Here is a 22553-nt window from a genome sequence, read left to right on the forward strand (position 1 = left end):
TATATATATATATATAATATAAACTGTGTGCAAAATATCCCCCCAAATTAGGGTCAGTTACTAACAAGGTTTAATTTTTTAATTCTGTGCCATCCACCAGAGAATTGTAAATCAGCATTTTATATGTGAAGTGTTCTAAATAAATTCTGCATTACAAAATGCACAATTTCAAATTAAGTTTACAAATTTTATACAACATAGATATTCCATTATTTTTTTTTTTCCATATGGCTGCTGCTCGCTGGTGGAACAGCTGTCTCCCTGTATCGTAATAGTTTCCATAACAGTGATTTATGCTTGCATTCATTTTTCTTGATCTTGTTAACATGCATTTTGATTACGAGTTCCCTATTCTAGTTGTTGAGACAGGAAGTGATGTAGGTGACCAGCGACAATTAAGCTTTAACGAGAAATGCATTCATTAACGACTTCATCGACTCAATTTCAAAGCATTAACGGGTTGTTTTAATTAACACATTTTGTTTGAAAATCACTTTCTATTAAAGCCCTTGTTACTGTACCACTAGCTCGATACAATAACACTGGTATTGGAAAATCCAATTCATGCTGTGTTTCTGTGCCCCTGGATTAAATATTCGGATGTTTTGTTTTAGTTAGCTTTTTCACCAAAACAATACTATCATGCAAAGGTGTTTTGCATGTACTTTTTATAGCATTAGTATGGCAGTTTGCTTAGTAAAATAGACAGTTCAAAATAACCAGAACCTGGACAGAAATCATTAAGACATTCAATAAAGTCACTTTCAAAGGCCAAACAAAGTTCAAGGTCAACAGAAATCAGTAACGGGTATGTCCACCATTGGCATCGGTCACGGTCTGATATCTCCTGCCCATGGATTGAATTGGAGCCTGGATAACATGCCGAGGAATGGCAACCCACTCTTGCTCAAGTGCCTGGAAAAGTCCTTGTAACGTCTTTGGCTCGGGTGACGTTGTCGCACACATCGACCAAGCTTCTTCCACACATGCTCAATGGGATTCAGATCTGGTAATCAAGACAGTGAGGAAAGCTGTGGTGGCCTGGGCTGTGTGTGGTCCTGTATTGTCATGCTGGAAAATGGTGTTACGATGGTTCATGAATGGGATCACATGAGGTTGTATGATCGCATGACAATAGCGCTGAGCTGTCAGGTTGCCTTAAACATGAACAAAGTTGGTTCTGCCACTGTCTGAGATTGCAGCCCACACCATGACACTCCGACCACCAAACCTGTCAACCTGTCACACACAGTTGGCCATAAAACGTTCATGACGTCAGCTGTATACTCGGACTCTTCCATCTGCACGTTGAAGCAGAAGTCTAGATTCATCACTGAACATCACGTTTCTCCATCTTTGTATGGGCCATACTCTAATTATGACACCACTGAAGTCATAGTTGACAATGTTCGCAGCATAAGAATCGCTTCTCTAACTGGCCTTCTTGCTCGGATACCTGCCTCCCTTAGGCGGTTTATGACAGTCTGGTCAGATATTCTACACATTCCTGGTACTGGAGATGTTGTAGGCGTATAAATCTGCAGTGAGTGCATGTGAATATTACAAGTCTTAAGCAAATGGTGTTCATTTTGTAAATATTCACCTGTTTTGGTGTACATCGTGCTTTTTCGATCTTGACAAAATGCATTTTATACAATTCTTTTGATCACGTTTGTTTTACAATTTTTAAGCAATTGAAGAACAAATATCTGCTATTCATTTCTTTTTTTGGAGGGTATATTATGATGAAAGGTAAATAAAAACATGTAGTCTGCCTCTTCAGTTGTTTTAATGCTTAAAGCTTACATAAATCTATCCTTTTTTTTTTTACAAAATAAAGATTGCTATCCATTAAACTGTTCTAGCAATACAGTGTAAACCGATATAAAATTGTATTTTATTAATGAAAATACTAAGAGCTTTATGTATCGGGCCTACCATTTCAGGTTTTTAACGGTAACATATAGTTTCTTTTTCTTGTTTTTTGTGTAGGAGCTGGAGTTTTTCTTCCCATCAACTGGTCGTGGCCCGTCTAATACTGCAAAGTATACTGACTGCACTTGTTGCCTTATTAAGCCTCATGCAATTGCAGAAGGTATGTAGTACTTCAACATTTATCGACTTGGTTAATGTGCACTTACTGATTTACTAGTTTGATATGATGGACTTCATGTAACATAAATCCTACTGTACCCCCTTAAGCATGTCAGAGGTTGTAGTACAAGTTGACAGAGAGATTCATAGAAAAAAGCTGTGTACATAATACAGTATCAAGACAGGAACATGTAGCTATATCTTTACCCCAGAAACCCTGTCATATCATTTAATTATGACAGCCACATTAAATCAGAGGTCAGCGTCAAGGTCACCAACACATTGAGCGTGTAATGTTTACAGTTTGCAAATATGAAGTCACAACCTCAAATGGTTTTGTAAAACCACTGCCACAAAAGGGTTAATGTTCTGTGTACAATGCCCACAATTGAACTACAAAGTTTGAATTGTATATCTCATCCTGTAATCATACTGACAGATTTAGTAGTACATGAAGTCTTCATCTGAAATGGCTTATGAGATATCGGTAGTTCAAATGGTTGTGGCAACCATATACATATTATTAGTACTGTGTCAAGATCTTGGAATAGGTCTAACAGTGCTTAAGTTGACAAACCATATGAAATTGCCAAAGAAGTGTAGCTTGTAGCATTATTATTATTATTATTATTATTATTATTATTATTATTATTATTATTATTATTATTATTATTATTTTAAATAAAAAAATAAACATTTTGACGTCAGCACAGATATTCTTTTAAAAAGATGCATAGAGATTTTCCTGGCGTTTTTTCTGTTTTTTTTTTTTTATGAATATGTGAAGATATCATTTCATGCTTCAGCATTATTGCACTGTATCTTATTTCAAAGAATAAGAGTGCTCTGTGCACATTTACCTTGTCGATATGCAAGGTGACCTGTGAAATGTATTGAGCAATCTGGTACAGAATGATCACAGAAGCCGTCTACAGATATTCTGAGTTAGTGTCCTAGTAATCAGACATGAAAATAGCATTTTCTGCAATTGAAATATAAGCAAGTATAAAGGTCAGACATGCTTAGTTTCGTTTTTTTTCTTGAACTTCTCTTTAATAACATGTGTATTTTAAGCTGTATTATGTGAACCATTACTGGTGCTGAGGAGATTTTTATTAAAATGCTGATAAACCTCAGTTTGTTTGATTGTTCTCCAGTTGCTACAGAATGAATAATAGTGTACATTTTAAGCTGGATCCGTATTTGACTTTCTTGCAAGAGAAAGGATAAGGTGTAGACAGAGCAGCCTGCAACAGGATCAAACTAATGTCAGCAGCATTTTGTAGCCTTGGTAATCATTTATTCTTAAGCTTCTATTTATAATGCTAATAATGGACTTATTTGGAATTATGCCAAGTTACAAACCAGTGCCTTTTGAAGCACACATAATCAAATGTTTTTTTTTTTTAAGTTCATATCCCAGATTGTGCCAAGAGCAATAAAACTTGGTAGATAGGGACTATGGGCCATGGAGATCAGGATGGTATGTTTGGCCCCTAATTTGCGTCCTAGAGGCACGGTCATATCATGTGTACTGCTGCTCAAAATTACCACAACTGCACTTAACATTGACCATTATTATGTGAGGTGCCAACTGTACTGTCCTTTAACTTGTTATTGCTACCTGTCAAGTTTGTGCTGTATAGAACATGCCTTCTCCCTGGCCATATCTATTAACTGGTGGGGTGTCCTGTATGTGTGAATATAATTTATTAGAGGGGTGCTGTTCTGCTTCTGCCATGCCTTCCTAGTTATTTGAAATAGCAGAAAATGGGTTATCTGACAAAAAATGTGGTAGTTGATGATTACAATTAGCAAAAGCATGCCTCCATGCATCAGCAGTTTAAATACAGTATACAAATGTCAATGGTGCTCAGTCACTGAGGACATTACATCAAAACAAGTCCTTGTGGGTAAGCAGCTTGTTATATGATCACGATTATGTTTACTTAAGGCTGCAGAATTCTATTTTACTACAGTATACTTGAGAAGCAATTGTCTTGTGAGGGTGCCTAGTTTAGGAATGATTTGGTCCCAGTGGTTGATCCCTGTATGCAGTTTATTCTTATATCAGTAATTTTTATAAATGGAGTGCACTGTAGTTCTAATTATCAGCATCATAAAATCTATAAGGCAGCAGAGAACCTGAGTGCTAACCTTGAAGTCTTGAACATACTGTAAACTCTCCACCCTAGACCAAAGTCCTTTATTATAATAGATTCACTTAAGTTACTGTAGTTCATTTACAGATTTCCTCTTTTTATGCAGTCACAATGCATTTGAAAATCGTGGTTGCCTTGATCGCCGATGAACTCCTGACAGGAATAAAGAAACAGCTGTTGCTAGGCAGCAGGAACACCATATCCTAGCAACAGTGGTACCTGCAGTGGGAACATGACACAGTGATCAAAGGCACGTGACACGTGGTGCAACTGAGAGAGTGTGTGTGTCTGGCAGGTTTGGAGAGGGTAGAGGACAGATGAAGGTGTAATGGAGGAATAATCGAAGCATGACCCAAGATGCATTTTGCTTATCTTTTTGAATGCAGGAAAGGTTCCAGGAAACTGATTATATAAATAAACAGAGCTTACTTGGCAAATATATATTTAGCAGTATTTTGCACTCTCTCGCTCACATTCTCACTTCACACAGAGCTATGAATAATTAAAAAATGTTTATGACTAAACAGCTTTGGTGTGACACTTACCCACTGTTCTCTGTATGTAGCTATATGTGAGTCCTTCTATAGACATCCCATTAAACAGAGCTGACATTTGAAAGAGCTGTATTCTGATTTACAGTATGCTCAAAGATGGACACTAAACAGAGTGGTTTGTAGCAAACACGCCTCCAAATTGCTTAATTTTTTACAGGGATGCTTTTACAGATCAGGAGTGGCAGAGCAAATCATTAACCTATGATGGCCCAACTAAGTTGAATTTCTACACACACACTGTACAGATGTGATCTGCAGTACCACCTATAAACTTAATGACCTTTTGATTTTAGACCTTACTAGTGTGTGGCCTTCACTGCTTTCAAAAAGCATTTCATAATACAGCTCCCCTTCTCTGCTGAGCCCCTTGTGGACGCTCTGTGCTACTAGAATTTTGTGATTTTGGGAGTCGGCTGTTTTCCACCAGAATTACCATATGTTCTGTTTTAGATACCCCAGGCATACTATATGTATTTTTTGTCATACTTTGAATTTTTCATTGGTGCTATGTTTTTTAGGCTTTTTGGTCATCTGAAGAAGAAACCTTTGAGATCTTGAAAGCTTGTGATTAATTATTGTTTAGTTTGTCCAATAAAATGTAACACATCTCCTTCGCTTTGTCTATGTAAGATTTTAGAAACTTTGGGGCTGCTGGATTTGCCTTTGACTGTATGTCCATCTTTCGATTGGTTTTGGGGGTTTTATGTGGTTTCATCTGACCCCAGGCCATTTTGACTTTTCCACTTCGAAGTATGTAGCCTATGGTGTATATCACCCACCTAATTTCATGTGCCTAGTATGCCACCAAAGAATGAGATACCCTGGCATAAGTATACATTGTTTGAATCTACACAAAATAAAGAGTTTAGAAATGGCTAACATAACATCTCCCTGCAGTGGTTTGTTACCCATAATCTTTCAGGAGCCCAAGGAAATGTTGTTGTATGACATAAAAGCAAGTGATTTTTACTGCCTTTGGTCAGGTACTGGTACAGCATGTGTCATGGTGGTTTGTTCTGGGGTTTATTTAGCCCTTCCAGTACTCATTTACTGTGTGGTATCTTTTCAACACACTCCTCCAAACAGAGGCCTGCCTGAGAGGGACAGCGTGGACAGTAGTACCGTGTATCTCTCTGTATGCCCTTGCAGGAACATACATGGCACCTGTTTTGTGGCATGTCTTTTCTCCCAGAAAGTGGTAGCATTTGAATGAAATGCTGTTCGGTAAACCTTGCTACTGGTTCTGCTCTTTCAGGCTCTGATATTTCTTGTGTACCAAACACAAGGCTGGAGACCACAGAGGTCTGAAAATCCAGAAATGCGAGGTGATTCTCTGGTGCCGTACTTGGGTTCACTACATAGGCACTGTGCAAAGAAATCTCATCCGTGTACATGGCAAGCTTCTTATACATTCCATGGTCTGCCTTGCAGCATTGTACGGCTCCAGCATCTGGTCTGACCTGTCCATGCCTCCCATGTATTTATTGTAGTCCAGGACACACTTTGGCCTGTGTGAGTGTCCTTCCCTGTGTACACTGTGAACCGATGAGTGTACTCAATGGAACTCTCACAGAGTTTCTACAGTTTAATCCTGTAGTAACGGGCACACTTCATGAGAATATACTGCTTAAAGAGAATCCTCCCCTTGAACAGCAGGAGGAACTCCTCCACAGATATAGTTTGACCTGTCAAACTGAGGATCGTCCCTCGGGAGAGCCATAGCATTGTCACTGTAATGTTAAAAAAAAAAAAAAAAAATAGTAACAATATCTGGAATCTGTCCAGGCTCAATTGTGGAAGGGAAAATTGGAGCAGCATGGATTAGGTTGGTGGACCAGTATAAATGCTTTCTAGGTTTATCCCCTAGTCCCATTAGAAGAGATAAGCTTTTTCATTTCAATAGCATTTGTGGGCACCCACTTGCGCTCCCTAGAATGTTGCCAAAGATTGTCCCAATGCTTGCCAGGTATTTCTGAGCAGGTATTTCTGACTGAATGATGTTAGGGGGAGTCCAGTGGTAGATAATTTACTTGGTAACATAAACAAATGAAATGAAATCTATATGAAATTATAAAGCAAGAAAAATGATGTAATACAGAGATTACAAAAAAAGATAATTGAAAAAATATATTTTCTGTGAAAAAATGTGCCAAACCTAAACTGCTATCTACACTTTCTCTAACACCACCTCAATCATACACAACAAAGGCAGGGTTGCCAACTACTTTTACAAGAGTCCGGCCACTTCTTCCTCAAAACCTGCCTAATCAGGAGTGTATGTTGTGACATCACGATGTCATCATATATCTTTTTTTTTTTTGTCATTCTTTCCGATTCTACTCCCAAATGCTTGTGGTGTGATTTAGGTGCATACTTGCACAGGATGCAACATGGACAACAATTAGGTTTTGTTATATTGTATTTAATAACTTTTTTATTTTTTTTATTTCAATAAACCTTTATTGCTATTGTTGCCAAAAAACGTCTGGAGGCTTTGCACTATCTCAGCAATAGCCAGGAATAGTGCTGCTCGTTACCACAATGTAACTCGGTGTTCCTGGAGTGTACAATTACAGCTGGCATTATAAATCTTAACTTTCATTTTCTTATGCATGTAGCTTAAGTAGTTTTCAGACTAATCCAGGCTAAGATTAGGGCACATGCTTATTATATTGTCATTGCACCTGCAGTCTCTTTTGTAATTTGAGCCTCACTTCCTGCTGATTTCTAGGTGGATTTGTACGAGAAGGATTTGGAAATGCAAAAACTTCTAGACAGTCTTTATCCACATTAACTGAGATGTCTTCATGTCTGACACCAGAAGAATGTAGTTAAAAGAAAGCATCATAAATATTGTAAATTTGACAAGGTTTGTGTATTGCCATGACTGTTTGAGAGTAAGTCTGTGTCTATCCCTGAGTTGTCTTGTTCAGCTTTGCCTAGCAGAAGTATGATGGATAGTCTCAGTGGGATGGTTTGCATGCTAACTGATTTAAAACATAGATTTGTTATTTAATGTGTCTATAAAGCCACTTGTAGATTAAAAAATATTTTGAAGCATCATATATCAAGAGTACCTCGCCCTGGACAATGGGGAATCAAAAACTAATATAGTATTCCAGCTGCTTCAATTTAGTGGTTTGTAATTTTGTATTTTTTTACTTTAGGTAAGGTTTTAATTTTAGTTAACCATAGGGCCATAATAATAAAACAGGTTGGTTTGTAAGCAAAACTGAAAACTGAAACAGCACCATTTCACATGTTACCTATCAAGAATAATTTTCTTGTCAAACTAAGCAGGCATTGTCAGTGACAATGCTGGTACAGCTTTGCTGAATTGTATGATGTGAGGGCGTAGGTTTCAGAGGTGAAAAGGGCTATGGTGTAATATAGACGGCAAAACAACAGTCTAGGTCTGGGGCTCTGGAGACATCAGACATTGCCTGAACCTGATGTTGCCATAGCATCTTAGAAAACTTATTTGAATATGTGCATAATGCTTCACAGTAGTTCCCAGTATGTCTAGTACACATAAACACATAATCACAGAGACTGAGAGTGTGTTTTTTCTCAGGGAGAGTTAAAGGGGATTATTTAAAAATATGCCTAAAATATGTAGGGCTTCTGTTTTTCGGTGTCAGTTTAATTTTTCTGTGTTTGTTTATTTATTTATTCATTCAATTTTTTGTACCTATTTTTGAGTTTTATGTAGATGTCCTGAAATCTTTTTTTTTTTATACAGGCTTCAGCTTTTTATATACTGTGTGAGATTATTGTTTTCGGTTACTTTCCAAAATTCTTGGATGTTTTTTCCTGGCACAGTATGTATAATAACTTGACAGTACAAACAATGAAATCCTTATGGTCACAGGCATATTCTTCTGTGTTTTTTTTTTGTGTCTAGGCATTTTTAAAAATGTCACCACAATTTGTATTTCTGTTTTAAATTCCACAAGTGTGTAAATCTTCCCTATAACAGTAATATAGCTTTAAACCCCTTCAGCAAGTCCTTCCTTATTAAATTGTAATATTGTCTCCAGTACAAGTGCAGGAATTTGCTTCTCAGCTGGGGTGGGTTTAAAGTATTCAGAGCAAGTCAATGGTAGGGAAGTTGGACGTTGCACAGCTAACTGTAATGGGAAATTGGTGAAGTTCATGTGAATTTCATTAGTTATTTTCCTATGTTTATTGGAAATACACAGATTTCTTCTATTTTTTTTTGGGGGGGGTGGGTTGTGTTTTTTCAGGGTTTATCAGTTAAAACCAAATCAGAAGCCCTAAAAATATTGTAAAAATAAATGAATACAGTACACACTTAGTAGAGCAGTGTAGGAGGAGCTGGTTTACATAAGAAGCTCATCTCTTCACCTAATTAAAAATTGCTGAGAGGTTATCTGTCATGTGTTCTGCCTGGTAACTTGATGATGAGCAAGAAACATAGTAAGGTTTGTCTCCAGAATTTCAGATTTAGTATTGCATTACTCTTTTTAAACATTTTTTTTTATAGTGCTCCACTCCTGTGTTGAGTACTGTAAGTGAGAATTAAACATTGATCTAATTAATTGTTGCCTTTAATTCTACTTAATTTTAGAAGTGCTGCCTTGTGAGGGGATGAAGTGTTATAGCGCTAGGGCCAAAAGTTTGCATCGCCCTGTAGAATTAACACATTTTGCTTGATAAAGTTGATTGAAACCTGCTGAATAAGTAAGTAATGTTACGTTAACACATTGAATTACATGCCGCTTTGTAGTTTTCCATGTACACAAATTGAAAGATGTGACATTTCAAAATCTAACATGAAATACTGTACTACTATTATGGTTTCTGGTAGACTTTTGTGAGATCATTTTGTAGTTTCTTTGATTACATGATCTTAAATGAAAGATCCAAATTATGTTCATGTAGTTGTTGTTTTGTTTTTTTATTAATTATGTGATAGCGGGGGACGAGATCCAGGGCTCCACCCTGCTTTACCTGTCAATCTTCTCCTATTTTCTATTTAACTCTGAATACAAATAACAAAACATAACGGATCGATCCACTGTTCACCAGCTTCTCCCGTACAGTAGTTACAAGAGATTGGTTCTCAACTGATCTTTCCTCACTCGTCTCCAAAGCAGGCCTTTCTCCTCAGTTCTACACTCCTCACTCCTTTAGAATTGGAGCAGCCATCTCAGCAACCCAACATCAATCAGCATCTAATTAAGAGCCTAGGACCCTGGTCCTCCTCAGCAGTAGAATCATACAGGCGCACACCTGTTTCCGATATAGCTGCAGCACACCAAAAAATCGTTAGCATGTCTGGAGTGGGGGCTAGCTGATCAGCCAGGTCCACCAGAGGTTTTCCTCCCTAATGTGAGGTGGGGGGTGTGTTCTTCTCCACTGTGTGGCAGGTAAACACATAATTTCATTCTACCCATTCTTTTGTCCAAAAAAATAAATAAAACTAATCCACCCTTGTTTGTCTAGTATGTCTTTTTTCCTCCTTTCATAAATGTTATGCATTGACATGTGAACTATTGTTTGTCCCACGGGTGTGGGGTTATGCGGGGAGCCGGGGGTCCAACCTTTGGGGGTAAGTGAGGCTCACTTCCCTGACCTCTAAGGCCGCCAGCATCCATGTATCCGCCGAGGGAGAGGTTTTCTCACCGCATGAGTCCGAGGGGACCACCAGCCACACACTCTATCCTTTAGAAGCTCCTGCTCATTATCTTCCTCAAGTTGAGACTAGGCTCTATTTCCAGCTCCCTATTCTATCATTCCTTTTCCAGGTTCTTCAGTGCAAGAGCCTATGACTCCTACACAACTGCCGCTCCACAGAGTCTGTCGTGGGCTCCGCCAAGCCAATCTATCTTGTGTGTTTTCTGGTTCTCGAGGCTGCTGAACAGCCTGCCTTCGAGGCCGCTCTCTCTCAGGCTCCCGCCGGTCGTGAACCTCGTTCCTATCCTGTCCCCTGAGGCCACTCCTCAAACTACCTCTCCAAGTAATGACCTCACTCTAGCCCTGGCTCGCGTGAAGTCTCAATAGCTGTAGTATTGTTTTCTGAGAAGCTACTTTGTAAAAGCATTGTTTCACTTATCAAATCAATAGGCCAAATCATTAAACCTTATTCCACATTGGACTATAATCCAGATAGAGTCCACTTCCAGTACTCTATGTAATACATAGGTCAGTATACAGTAGTGTATATAGAGGATGTATGCGAATGGTTTATGTAAGGACATATTTATTTGTTTATGTATCCTCCTGATGCGAATAAAAACCATATACCACGAAAGATCATTCGGTATTCTATTTTTACTACACGCATATTTTTTTAAATAAATAACAATATCATTTGTAATTTCTTTATATGAAATCAGTTACTTGGGGGATTATTTTACCTGGCAGATCTTTACTTTCATTTTCAACAGACTATGCTTTTGAACCCTGTTGAAGGCCTCTTCGCAACTGTCTTTATAGATAGAACCTTGAGCTCATTCTGTCGGTTTGCAGCCTCTCTGTTGTTTACTGCCATTACTGGTGTTAGTCAAGGAGCTACAGCCTGTTCGGATAAGTTTGGCACAGGCAGATCTTAGCTGTAATTTCTTCAGTAAGCACGTTTCTCAAGGAAATCGGAGTCCAAATCAAAACAGTAGATATTAAAATTGTTTCAGAAATGTTAAAATTGTTACAGAACACGTATTGGTGGCAGTATTGTCTGAATTACCAAAGGACATCTTTGTCCTGAATTTCAGTAATACACTACTCGATTGGAATGTAAACAGAGACACATTGAAATTAATCCCTGTTATACCACTTGTGATATAAATAGGTTAATACAGTGGGACCAAAGTAGTCTTGGTTTCACATTCTAAAAATGGCAACACAAATGTACAATACCACGGACTGACAAGGAAGCTTGGGTTGTTTTGTTGCCTAACTAAATTGTCATCAATTGCAAGGGAGAAAAATGGTGGTGACCATTATTGACAATCGAAATACCCCTGTTGCCTCGCCCCTGTGTGTTTTTCTGTGTTGTACGTTGCGTGTTGTGTGTTAATGTTGGTGTGTAGTCATTGGTACACGGGTTGTAATATGGGAGATATGCGCACAAGTGTTTAAAGTGTATATTTGTATTTAGGCTCGAGGATTGCACAGCACTTCACATGCAGGTAAAATGTAATAATATGTGAGCACAGGGAATTGCACTGTATTAATTCACATGCAGTTGTACCGAAACTCCAACTGAATTATTGATTAGCAATCGAGTCTTGGTACAGTTGCATAAAAGCAGCATATTTTCACTCACTTCGGGTTGTGTGTTCGGTGAGTGGAGAACAGGGAGAGGAGAAAGTAAAAACGTAAAGTAAATTAATTTAACTCGCATGTTTGTCTGTGTAGTCTGTTTTGTTTATATATTTATTTTGGCTAAAGTGCCATGTCCTGTGTTTTGTTTGTCTTGCAACCTTTTATTTTCTGTTTGTTTAAATCTTTAATTGCTGAGCGCAAGCAAGCGCTCAGCTTCATCAAAACTCCACGTCTCTCTGTCTGTTCTATGTTGGTTCCTGGTCTGGTCTGACATCATCCACTACAGCCTGTTTGTGACAACCCCTAAACATAAAACTAAAATGTGATCATAAAAAGTGTAAAACTGGTAAATAAAAGGTTTGCAAAATAAGTGTTCCTTTTAAAATATAACAGCAATTATTTATTTATTGTTTCTTCGTATAACAATCGCCTGCTTGCTATGTGAAGGCATGTTTTGGTTAATGTGGTTCTTTTGTATTCACAGGGCTCACTGGCAAGATTTTTAATGCAATCAGTGATGCCGGATTTAAAATATCAGCTTTGCAGATGGTAAGTACATTAGTCTCCGTGTATAGGAACACCTCCTAAGAGAACTATTTGCCTAAGGGAACACCCTTGTGGTCAAAGTGATTTTTCCCCATTGTAAATGCTCCGGCTAAAGGAAAAGGAACCTTGCTTAAAAGAACACCTGCTTTTTACCGATAGCGATTTTTTCATAATGGATACAGTACTGTTTTGTAAAAAAGCGACTTGTCTTTGCTAATGTCTCTTGCGGGACACTGATTGGTTTATTAAGTCTTTCCAGAGCCGCTGTTATATCATTGAATTATTTTCTATTCTGATTGCCACGCGCGCACCTCATCACTGCAAAATGGCATGTAAACAAACAACAAATTACGCTGCTGTTTCTCTTGCTATGCAAAGTTGTAAATTGTTCGAGCTCTTGAAAAAAAACCTGAATCGGACACAAGTCAATGAGCAATTTGGTGTTTCCTGTTCTGGTGAGTTGCTTCATCATTCTGTTAAATAATACTTGTATATTGCTGCTGCATTTTGTAATGTGCGTAGGGGTGCTGTGTTAATTTAGTTTGACAGTTTGTTAACGTTAAGTTAACCCTAAGTAACTGACAATATTTTTGCCTCTGCCATTGTGAACACACCTGCCAGCAAATTTCATAATACATAGACATTTAAGCTTTTTTGACCTTGTTGTTTTGCTTTAGTTTTATTAAGTTAGTTTTTTCTGTTACTTTATTACTATAGTTTATTAACGTACACTTGACTATTGTTTTGCTTTTGCTTAATCAGTTAATTTCATATGTTGATGCATGTGTGTCATTACAAGTTATACATATGTATTTGTTTATTTTATTGATTCATATTGTGTTTGGTGGCTAACTCCGTTTTAGAGACCACTTCTGCTATAAGAACACTTCGCTTGCTTCCCGAGGGGTGTTCTCTTAGGCAGCGAGTACTGTACTACTTAACTGTTGTCCCATACTATCCCATTATTACATAAGCTTACCTGGACACAGCTGCACACTACCTCTAATCCCATCCAAATGCATGACAGGATAAAAGGCAATCCTATTTGGATACATTAAACAACTGTCACTTAAAATGTATCCCATGCATTGACTCGCTTCTGTCATGTCGCCTGGCAGTTGTAGTCTACAGTATTGCTGATATTATAGGGGAAATTTAGAAGTGTCTGAGAGGTTTAAATTTTGCTAAAATTTTGCTATCTTAATTCTCCATCCAACATGTAGATATGATGCCTTTTCTGGAGTTTGACAAGTACCTGAACTAGTAATGATATGAAGAGGTGTCTTGGCTATAGATTATTTGGTGTCTAAACTGTGTCTATAAAATACCAGCAAACTAAGGTAAAAAACAGTTACATTTAGTCATTGGTTGCATTTTTAAAAAACATTTTTATGCTTTTTTTTAGAATTGCATTTTAATTATGAGTTTGACAGTAGTGAGACTGTACTAAGTGTGAGGTTAAATCAGCTTTTCAAGTTGGCAGTTATAACAACCACATTATAATGTTGCTTTAGCAGTCAGGACTTAATGTGTTTTTTGTTAAAGCGTATGCTCCATTACAAAGGACAATGGAAAACGGATAGTAATAAACTGAGTGATAAACTACAAACAAGCACACTGTCAAGCTTTCACAAACACCTGTTGCACCGTCTCATTGCTTCCACTGTTGCTGTCCAATTAACCACAAACTGCGAAAGGAAAAAAAACAATAACTCTGTGTGCCAGCTTCTCTCCAATATCGACATGTTTGAAATCAGGCATATAAACAATCATTTTAAATATTCCTTTAGATGTATTTGCAACATTATGTACTGTATCTCTTCAAAAATATATTAGCTATGCCCTTGTGTTTGTATAGTAATATTGTGCCATAAAAGCTTTATTTTTATTATTTATTTATTTATTTATTTATTTTTGTATTTATTGATTTAGCCTGTTTAGGCTGAGGAAAAAGCAAATTCTAAGTGAAGCAAATACAAAGTGATCACACACTGTACAATAATATTCGAGGCTTTAATCAAACAGAAAACATTGAGAACACATGTCATATGAAAAACAGTAATTAGTTACTGGAAAGAGACAAATCAAGTAGTTTTTCCTTTTGAAGAACTACAATCCTAAGAAGCAACTTCTCCCAGTAACGAATCGCTGCTATTGTCTTCAGTGTAAGATTTACTGGAATTATTTTGGTGCCTCTGTACTTAAACCCCTGTCATGAGAAAACATACAGTACATGGTTTGGAATGTTATATTCCTTATTTGAAAGTAATATGAGGAAATTTATTCTGCCCTTTGTGACCCATTGTAACACCTGGCAAAAAGTACTGTATTATGAAATGTCATTTATTACTTCCATTATTTAATATGTGTTATTATTTTAAATACTGTGCTCATTGACACCTTTTAAAGCTGGTAATACTCAAAGGGGATGCATATATTTATTCTTTACCAAATTACCACTTCTTAAGCTGCAGACTAGAAAGCAATTTCCAATTTGTGCTTTTGTGTTAAAAAAAAATTATGCTTCAGTAGTCTATTTTACTGTTATTCAAAGAAAGCCTATTCAGGGCAAATTAATGGAAGGATTTAGTAACAATGAAAGCCCTACACATCAACAGTATCCGATTTATCAAAAAAGCATAAACATGTTGCTTTTATTCTTGTTTACTAAAAGGAAACTTACTTTTTAAAGCTGTGATGCTGTCATTGTCTGCAAGGGTATGTATTTCAAGGATTTGTCACTGCCTTTGGAATAGGTAGGATTGCCCATCAGGACATTTAGTCTGGGTGGTTCCTCTTCTTTAATTTCTAAATTCCATTGAGACCGACTTCTATTTTCAGAACCTGTGGCACTTTTGCCCCTATTGGAGATTCCCAAATGGCTTTAGTATAGTCAGACCCTTTAGGGTTTCTAGATTTGTGGAGGAGGGTGGAAACAAAAGTAAACTTACAAACACTGTAGCATTATAGAAGGATTGGTTAGTAAATTATAAAAACAATTTATAATCCCCAGTGCCTGGTTTTACTGTACCAGCATTTTTTCTTTATTCGTGCTTTGTAATATCTGTTCTTAAGATATCAATGTTTTAACTGTGTGCCCTTGCAGTTTCATAAAAAAATTATGCTGTCTCACAAAATCACTTTGTTTGTATCACAAAAGAGCTTTGTTCTGCAAAAAACAGCCAATTCTGTATGACTGTTTAGAATTCTTAGCTAATCTAAAGTGCTACCAATTTAATTGGCACAATTTAAAATCCTTCTATTTTACATAGTTTTTAAATACTGTGGACCCAGGTTTTTTAAATTATTAGCTAATTAATAATACAAGAAAACTGTACTAGACTGTTGTTAAACAACATTACAATGAATATCTAACTATATTTATATCCTCAACAACGTGCACTATTTTACATAGTTTTTATAACACAAATCACTCTATTTTAATGATTTACAGAGCTGGCGGTATTTAGATATGCCACTGTTTCATTTGAATAAGAAGTAGATGCAGTAACAGGCTAGGTCAAGAGAAATCTATCTATTGTTTCTTGTCCAGTGAACTTAAGTTCACCATGTAGATCTGTATTTTTTATAAGCAAATATTTCAAATAAAATATGTTTATATACAGTATAATATAAGAATATAATATATACTATTTGATATAAAGCCATAGTAGTAATGTGTCTTGGATAAAGAAGACATTATAACCTTGGACAGGGATAATGCATTTTACAGACTAATTAGTTACTGGCAGTTATGCTAGTCACATGCATTTCGTTTACCACTTACTGTAGGCTGATAATCGGTTCATTGACATTTTTATACTTCTTAAAAAAATAAATGTCCCTAATATACTTCCAAAAGTGTGTATGCAGGTTCTCATTATGGTTTTACTCAATATGTAGAAAGGAGCTTATTGTAAGTCTTGGTAAGTGTTTCATTCATCTAAAATGTAGTTAATCGGTATCTGTCTTGATTAGACTGGATTCTGTGGCTATCCTCTTTGAAATATAGGTTACCAAGTTTAATTGTTTAACAAATCAATGTTGTAGACAATAGATGATTTCAGTTACACATTCAAAATTATTAACCGGTATAACGTAGCACAATGCTTAATAAAACATCTTAAAGAGTAAGTAGTGGGGTTCCGAAAATTATAACATTATACGTCCCCAGGTGCTGCTACAACTGTTTAAATAATGTATCTGCCATTTTTCTTTTCATTGTTAACATCCTGACAGCTTTTTACACTTATAACTTTAAAGTCTGTTTCGAAGCTCTTTTCGAAATGCATGCTCTAGTGTGCTTCGGGTTTGAGATCTGTACTCTAAATTACTGCTGGATGAGCGATTATATATTTAAAAAAAAAAAAAAAAAAAAAAAAACAGACAAGAAGTGCTCTGGTTTTTCTGTTCCGTACCACATCATGGATTGTTATTGCTGTGTTACCTGTTTGACGCTGTGGGCAATAATCCTTGCACTAGCAGTGCAATAGAGCAGCCATTTTGAGAAGATTTGAAAGACAGTATTGCCTATACGTGATTTTTTAAATTGAATTAAGAACTGCTTGTCATCTCGAGACAGTACTGTTGGGTCTCGGGGTTTTTCGCTTTTCGAAAGATATATGTTAGTCATGTTAGAAAACCAAAGAAGTGCAAACACTGTAGATGCAAATTCAACCCAGCCTAGAACAATTGCTTTGCAGCTCATTCATATTGCTAAACGTGCAACATTCCAGTAGCTGTCATCGCAGCAGCTGTCTGTACAGCAGTAACAGGTACGATAATAGATAATGTTGTTTGTAATGTTAAATGGTGGTCTGGATTGTCTGATTTTGTTATGCATTTTGAGAAGTACTAATAGTGGTTTGTAAGAAATTTAAGGTGTTAGGTGTAGGCTCTATCTGCTGTTGTTAACAAGGTTTAAAAAAAAAAAAACTGAAAATATTGGTTGTCTCTTAGCATTGAAATATTGGTTTATGTTTTGAAAAATAAAATCTCGCAAATCAAACTCCAAATCTCTTGATTTCTAAGATTTTGTCTCATGATTTCTGCAGAGGTGTGATTGACAATACTGTAAAGATATAAGTGTATAAGATTGTCAGGATGTTAACAATGAAAAGAAGAATTACAGGTATGTCATTTAAACAGTTGTAGCAACACTTGGGGACATATAACGTTATATTTTTCAGAACCCCGCTACTTACTCTTTAAGGCATTTTTTAATTCTAGGTATTACAACTGAGATTCAGTTTAGTTTATTACCCCCCAAGGATTTAAGTTTTTTGTGGCCACCTAATCCAGATGAAGAAAAATCGTCAATAGTTTCAACATTTTTTTCCTGCCTTCTGCTGGGAAAACCCCATTGTTTTAAATACCGTGCTTGATAGCAGATCATGTAATTTGGCCCATAATTGTGTGCCTTACTAAATCCACAAATCAGCATGGTCATCTTGTTGAAATCCCAATCCCCACACACTACTGTAATGCAGCCATTGTACAGTAAACTAATGCCTGCTCTTGCAGATTTCTCACGATCCAGTTACTAGTGGACTCTAGGGAATGTTATGTGACACCACTGAGTTTTTGAATAGTCACATAAAATACTTGTTATAACTATGGCCCACTTCTAGTGTACACATTTTTAAAAAAACTATTTTAAGTTTACAACCTCCATAGACAAATTTAAGAATGTGTTTGTCTTAGCCTTGAAGAACCAGGGTGGGATTTTTTTTTTTTTTTTTTTTTTTTTAACCTTAATTTCGTCTATTTGAAATCCACAGACTGTACGGGGATACTGTGCTGTTTTAAAAATTGAATTAATTTGCTTCCTTTAGTGTCAATATCTGTCCTATTGATTCTGTATGAGTTCATGTTACTGGAGGCCTAGTTTTGACCTTTTGTTAACAGGAAAGCAAAGAACCAGATGCTTTCACCTGTTTATTTTTGGTGTAAAGCATGCTGATTTGGAGATTAACAGAAATCTAATCTTACAGAGATGAGAAGCCCCCTATGCTGTTCATATCACATGATCTAAATGCCTGCCCTATTAGTTTCAGCCTGTCTGCAGTCTCAATTGAATGAAATCTGCTGGACCCTGTATTGACAGGAAACTAATTACTCAGGTCAATGACCCGAGTGGATCTCCTGTTTTTTCTAATGTGTAATCTGTGATATATGGTCTGTCTACTCACAGCTCACCAACAGTTAATAACTGCACTGACGTTTTTTTCACTATTGTTTTTATATTTAGTATAGCAGAATTAACTGAAGCCAACTATTAATCATGCTTCATATGCTTCACGCTTAACTGTAAAATCCCTGCTCTGTTACATTTAGTAATTCTGGAAAGCCTTTTTTGCAGAACAAAACCAAGGAGATTTTGTGACACAGCACCATTTATAATGCAAGCTGCAAGGGCACACTGAGATATATGAGCAGGCTGCATACACTATTCAGTAATGAATATGATCAGGAGACATCAGCCATCGGGGTAGTTGGTTTACATTGTTATTACGTGCATTCCATCTGCTAAACAAGTATTGACCTCCAGTGCGCTGGTTAGTCTGTCACAAACTGTTCATGCAGGGTAGCCCTTTTACCGTACTTGAGCAGGGAATCCAGTTTTGGTTCAGGGTGCCACTCACTCTGTGCAAGTCGCTGACTCTGGATCCAGCAAAAGAGCCCATGACCATCACGCTTCCTCCTCCATGTTTGACAGTTGGTGTCACACACCGAGGAACCATCCTTTCGCCTACTCGACGGCGTACAAAAACCCTGCGTGATGAACCAAAGATTTCAAATTTTGATTCATCGGTCCATAAGACCTTCTTCCAGTCTTCAGTAGTCCACTGGCGGTGCTTCATGGCCCAGACAAGCCTCTTTTTCTTATTTTGCTATCTTAGCAATGGCTTTCTTACTGCCACTCGACCTGTCAAACCTGCAGCTCGAAGTCTTCTCTTCACAGTTGAAACTGAGCTTGAAGCTGTTGTCCTGTGAACCGCCTATCACTCAGCTGTTGACTCTCAGAAACTTGTCTTCTGATTCTGTTGTGGCTTTGGGTCTGCCAGACCTCTTCCTGGCAGAGTTTCCTCCAGTTTACAAGTGCCTTTTGATGGTGTGGGAAACTGTACAACTGACACCTTGGCTTTCTTTGCAATTTCTCTAAAGGAAAGACCTCACTTTTAAGGGTTATAATGGTCTGTCTGTCTTACTTTGTTAATTGCCTTTTTCTCGCCATTATGATAGCAATATACTACTTCCTGCAGTACAATACTGTCCAAATAATGCTTAAGGGTTTGTAAGTAATCAACAAAAGTTGGGACACCTGTAGGAATTGTTAGCATCAACTTTCAAGGCTTAATTTACTTCCATTGCTGCAGAACAGCTGTAAGTTGTTAACCCATTACTTGTTCCCTGAAAAGGGCCTTTGTGTATAACTCTGAAATGTACATTATTTTTCAGTTTTTGGTAACCTAAACTTTTTTTTAAACCTCTGGCAGTTTACCGCTTACCTTTGTACCATTTCAGGTTATTCACTGGACTTGAACTGCTTAAATTTCAATAAAAACTGGAAAAATGGGGGTGTTCTAAAACTTTTGACCAGTAGTGTATATATAATGTACGTGTATATATACAGTATATGTTTGTATGTGTGTGTATAATGTACATATATACACACACAAACACACACAGTAGATGCTGCTTATTAACAACTTCTTGTATCCCAGTAAAAGGATATCATTAAGCGAAAAGCCCCCATTTTCAAGAGTATTTATATGGAACAACGATATATGCTGTGGTTGTACAAATATGGCACTGAAATACATGTGTATAAAAAGTGTTAAAAAATTAACATGATAAACATGAAATACCCAAACCCATAGAACAGTTTGCTTCACGTTTGTGTATAACAAAAAAAAGAGAGTTGGCTTATACAAATAGTACTACACAATGAAGTACTACAATTGTCCTTACAATGAGTAAAGCAAACATGTGTTGTACTTACAATCAAGTCTAAAGAACACAATTTTACAATAAGAAATTGTCCAATGTTGTCTGCTTTTTACAATGTACCTCCTCCTGCTATAAATCCATCTTGATTTTGCATGCAGCTTCGCAGCCAGTTTCAAAGACACAATTCTGGCATATTGTGTGGAAAATGTCCACAGCAAGTAACTGTTCTTGGAGTGAAGGCGCTTCGTGTTCCTCGTCTAATGCAGTATTTTGTGGCCCTTCAACCTGTAGGTGCTTAACAGCTCCACTGTCTCCACCTGACTGTCAAACTGTAAAATGGCGTCAAATTTCTCTGCTGTCAGATTGCCAGGAATGGCAGTGTCAGCCAGCACATTGACGTCCACCAGCTCAGCAGGGTCTGTGGTGGACACAAACACTCCCTTTCTAAAGCAGTTGTCAATAGTCTGGGGGAGAACAGAAGCCAAGACTCCTTAGCTAGATGAACTGCATCAAGAAGGGTTGTGTTTTTGTTTTTATTTGCAATGTCCAGCACTCTAAACTGTGTGTCAGTATCGAGAGAGGCAGTGATACACGCATTCAGACGAGATCTGTAGTGGCCTTTTGAAGTTTTTGTGCTAACAGGAAATGCCTGTTAAGTGAATTTGTATTATAAGAAGTAATTTACAATAAGCGACTGCATATAGAAAATTTGTAGTATCGGGGAATTCTTCTGATCAGAGTTTGTTTTAATGAGAATTGACTGTATATGACACAATAAGCCCTTCTTTTGATATTTGGCTGTACCTTTCAAGCATATGCAAATGTTATTATCAGTATAATTGGAGGATCCATTTGTATTCAGCCCATACACTCCTTTGTCCTGGTAGTGGTGTAAGAATATTCATACAAACCTGTCACACGTTGTAAGAGCAGGCAGGGGCATTCTGAAATATCTGCAGAGATGAGTCAGACTCTGTTGAATGGAACAGGCTCCCTGGAAAGACAGTCTCCTTCTGCTTATCAACAGTGCTGGACCTCTCCTGTCAGAGCATCTGCTTGTGGGACATGACAGTTCAATGGAAAGAGAAAAGGGTGCAGACAAGTGCAACAAAGAAGCACTTCTCAATCCAGGGCAAAATAATCCAAGGTCATACAGCACTTCTTGATGGCTTTGTCACATTAAACCTAATATTGTTATTGGAGTGATTTTAAAGGGAAAGGGATATTTAAAATCATGTTTTTTTAATCTAGGACAGTAAAGGCTGGTTCACACTGGGCATACGATTCAGACGGATGCTACGAACGCACCACCTTGCGTTCAAATCGTAGACGCTGCGGTCGAGTTGGTAGATTTCATTTTCTCAGCGTCAAGTTGGTGACTTCACTCACATTCACACCAACCACACACCTTTCTCTTTTTTAGAATTTTACAAGTAAAATACAATTTGCTATTTTATTATTTGAAATAAATTATACTTGTATAGATGTAGCAGAAGTGTCTAAAGAACTAATAATTAAGCATGTACGGTACCATAAACAAACATAAATAATCAGAGTGAAAACTAATAACTCAGGAATTTAAACCATGTTTGATGTGTATCTCTCAGCAGCCTACGTACAGTGTTTACTGAAAGCGGGGAGGTTAAAGTGAGCGGGTCAACTCAACAAAGTCTGAGCGAATCTCGGTGATTTTACCATGAAACTGAATGGTGGCTGTGGCAGGCTGGCGAGTGGATAGAGGCCCAGAGACAGACTGCAGTTCAAAAAAATAACTATTTTATTATAAATAAACAAAAATAAAGTGCACAAGGGCAAAATAACAGATACTCAAACACAAATAAAGCAAAAACAAAACTCACAAAAATAAAGTTTCCAGGCTGGGCAATGCCTTCACTGGATTTAGAAAATTCAAAAAACCACAAAACAAACACCAACCTGCTTCCTCAGCTCCCTT

General features: G+C 37.2%; 1 protein-coding gene across 2 annotated transcripts in view; it reads left to right on the top strand.

Moving 5' to 3' along the window:
- Window positions 1-22553, top strand: part of LOC121320577 (nucleoside diphosphate kinase 7-like) — a 62201-nt gene that overhangs the window by 14926 nt on the left and 24722 nt on the right. For both annotated transcript variants that reach the window (XM_041259028.1, XM_041259029.1), the window contains exons 7-8: window positions 1993-2095; window positions 12585-12649. In XM_041259028.1, the coding sequence (XP_041114962.1) occupies window positions 1993-2095; window positions 12585-12649 (168 nt within the window). The remainder of the gene's footprint in view (window positions 1-1992; window positions 2096-12584; window positions 12650-22553) is intronic.

This window comes from Polyodon spathula, chromosome 9 (genome assembly GCF_017654505.1).
Source record: "Polyodon spathula isolate WHYD16114869_AA chromosome 9, ASM1765450v1, whole genome shotgun sequence".
Taxonomy (NCBI): Eukaryota; Metazoa; Chordata; class Actinopteri; order Acipenseriformes; family Polyodontidae; genus Polyodon; species Polyodon spathula.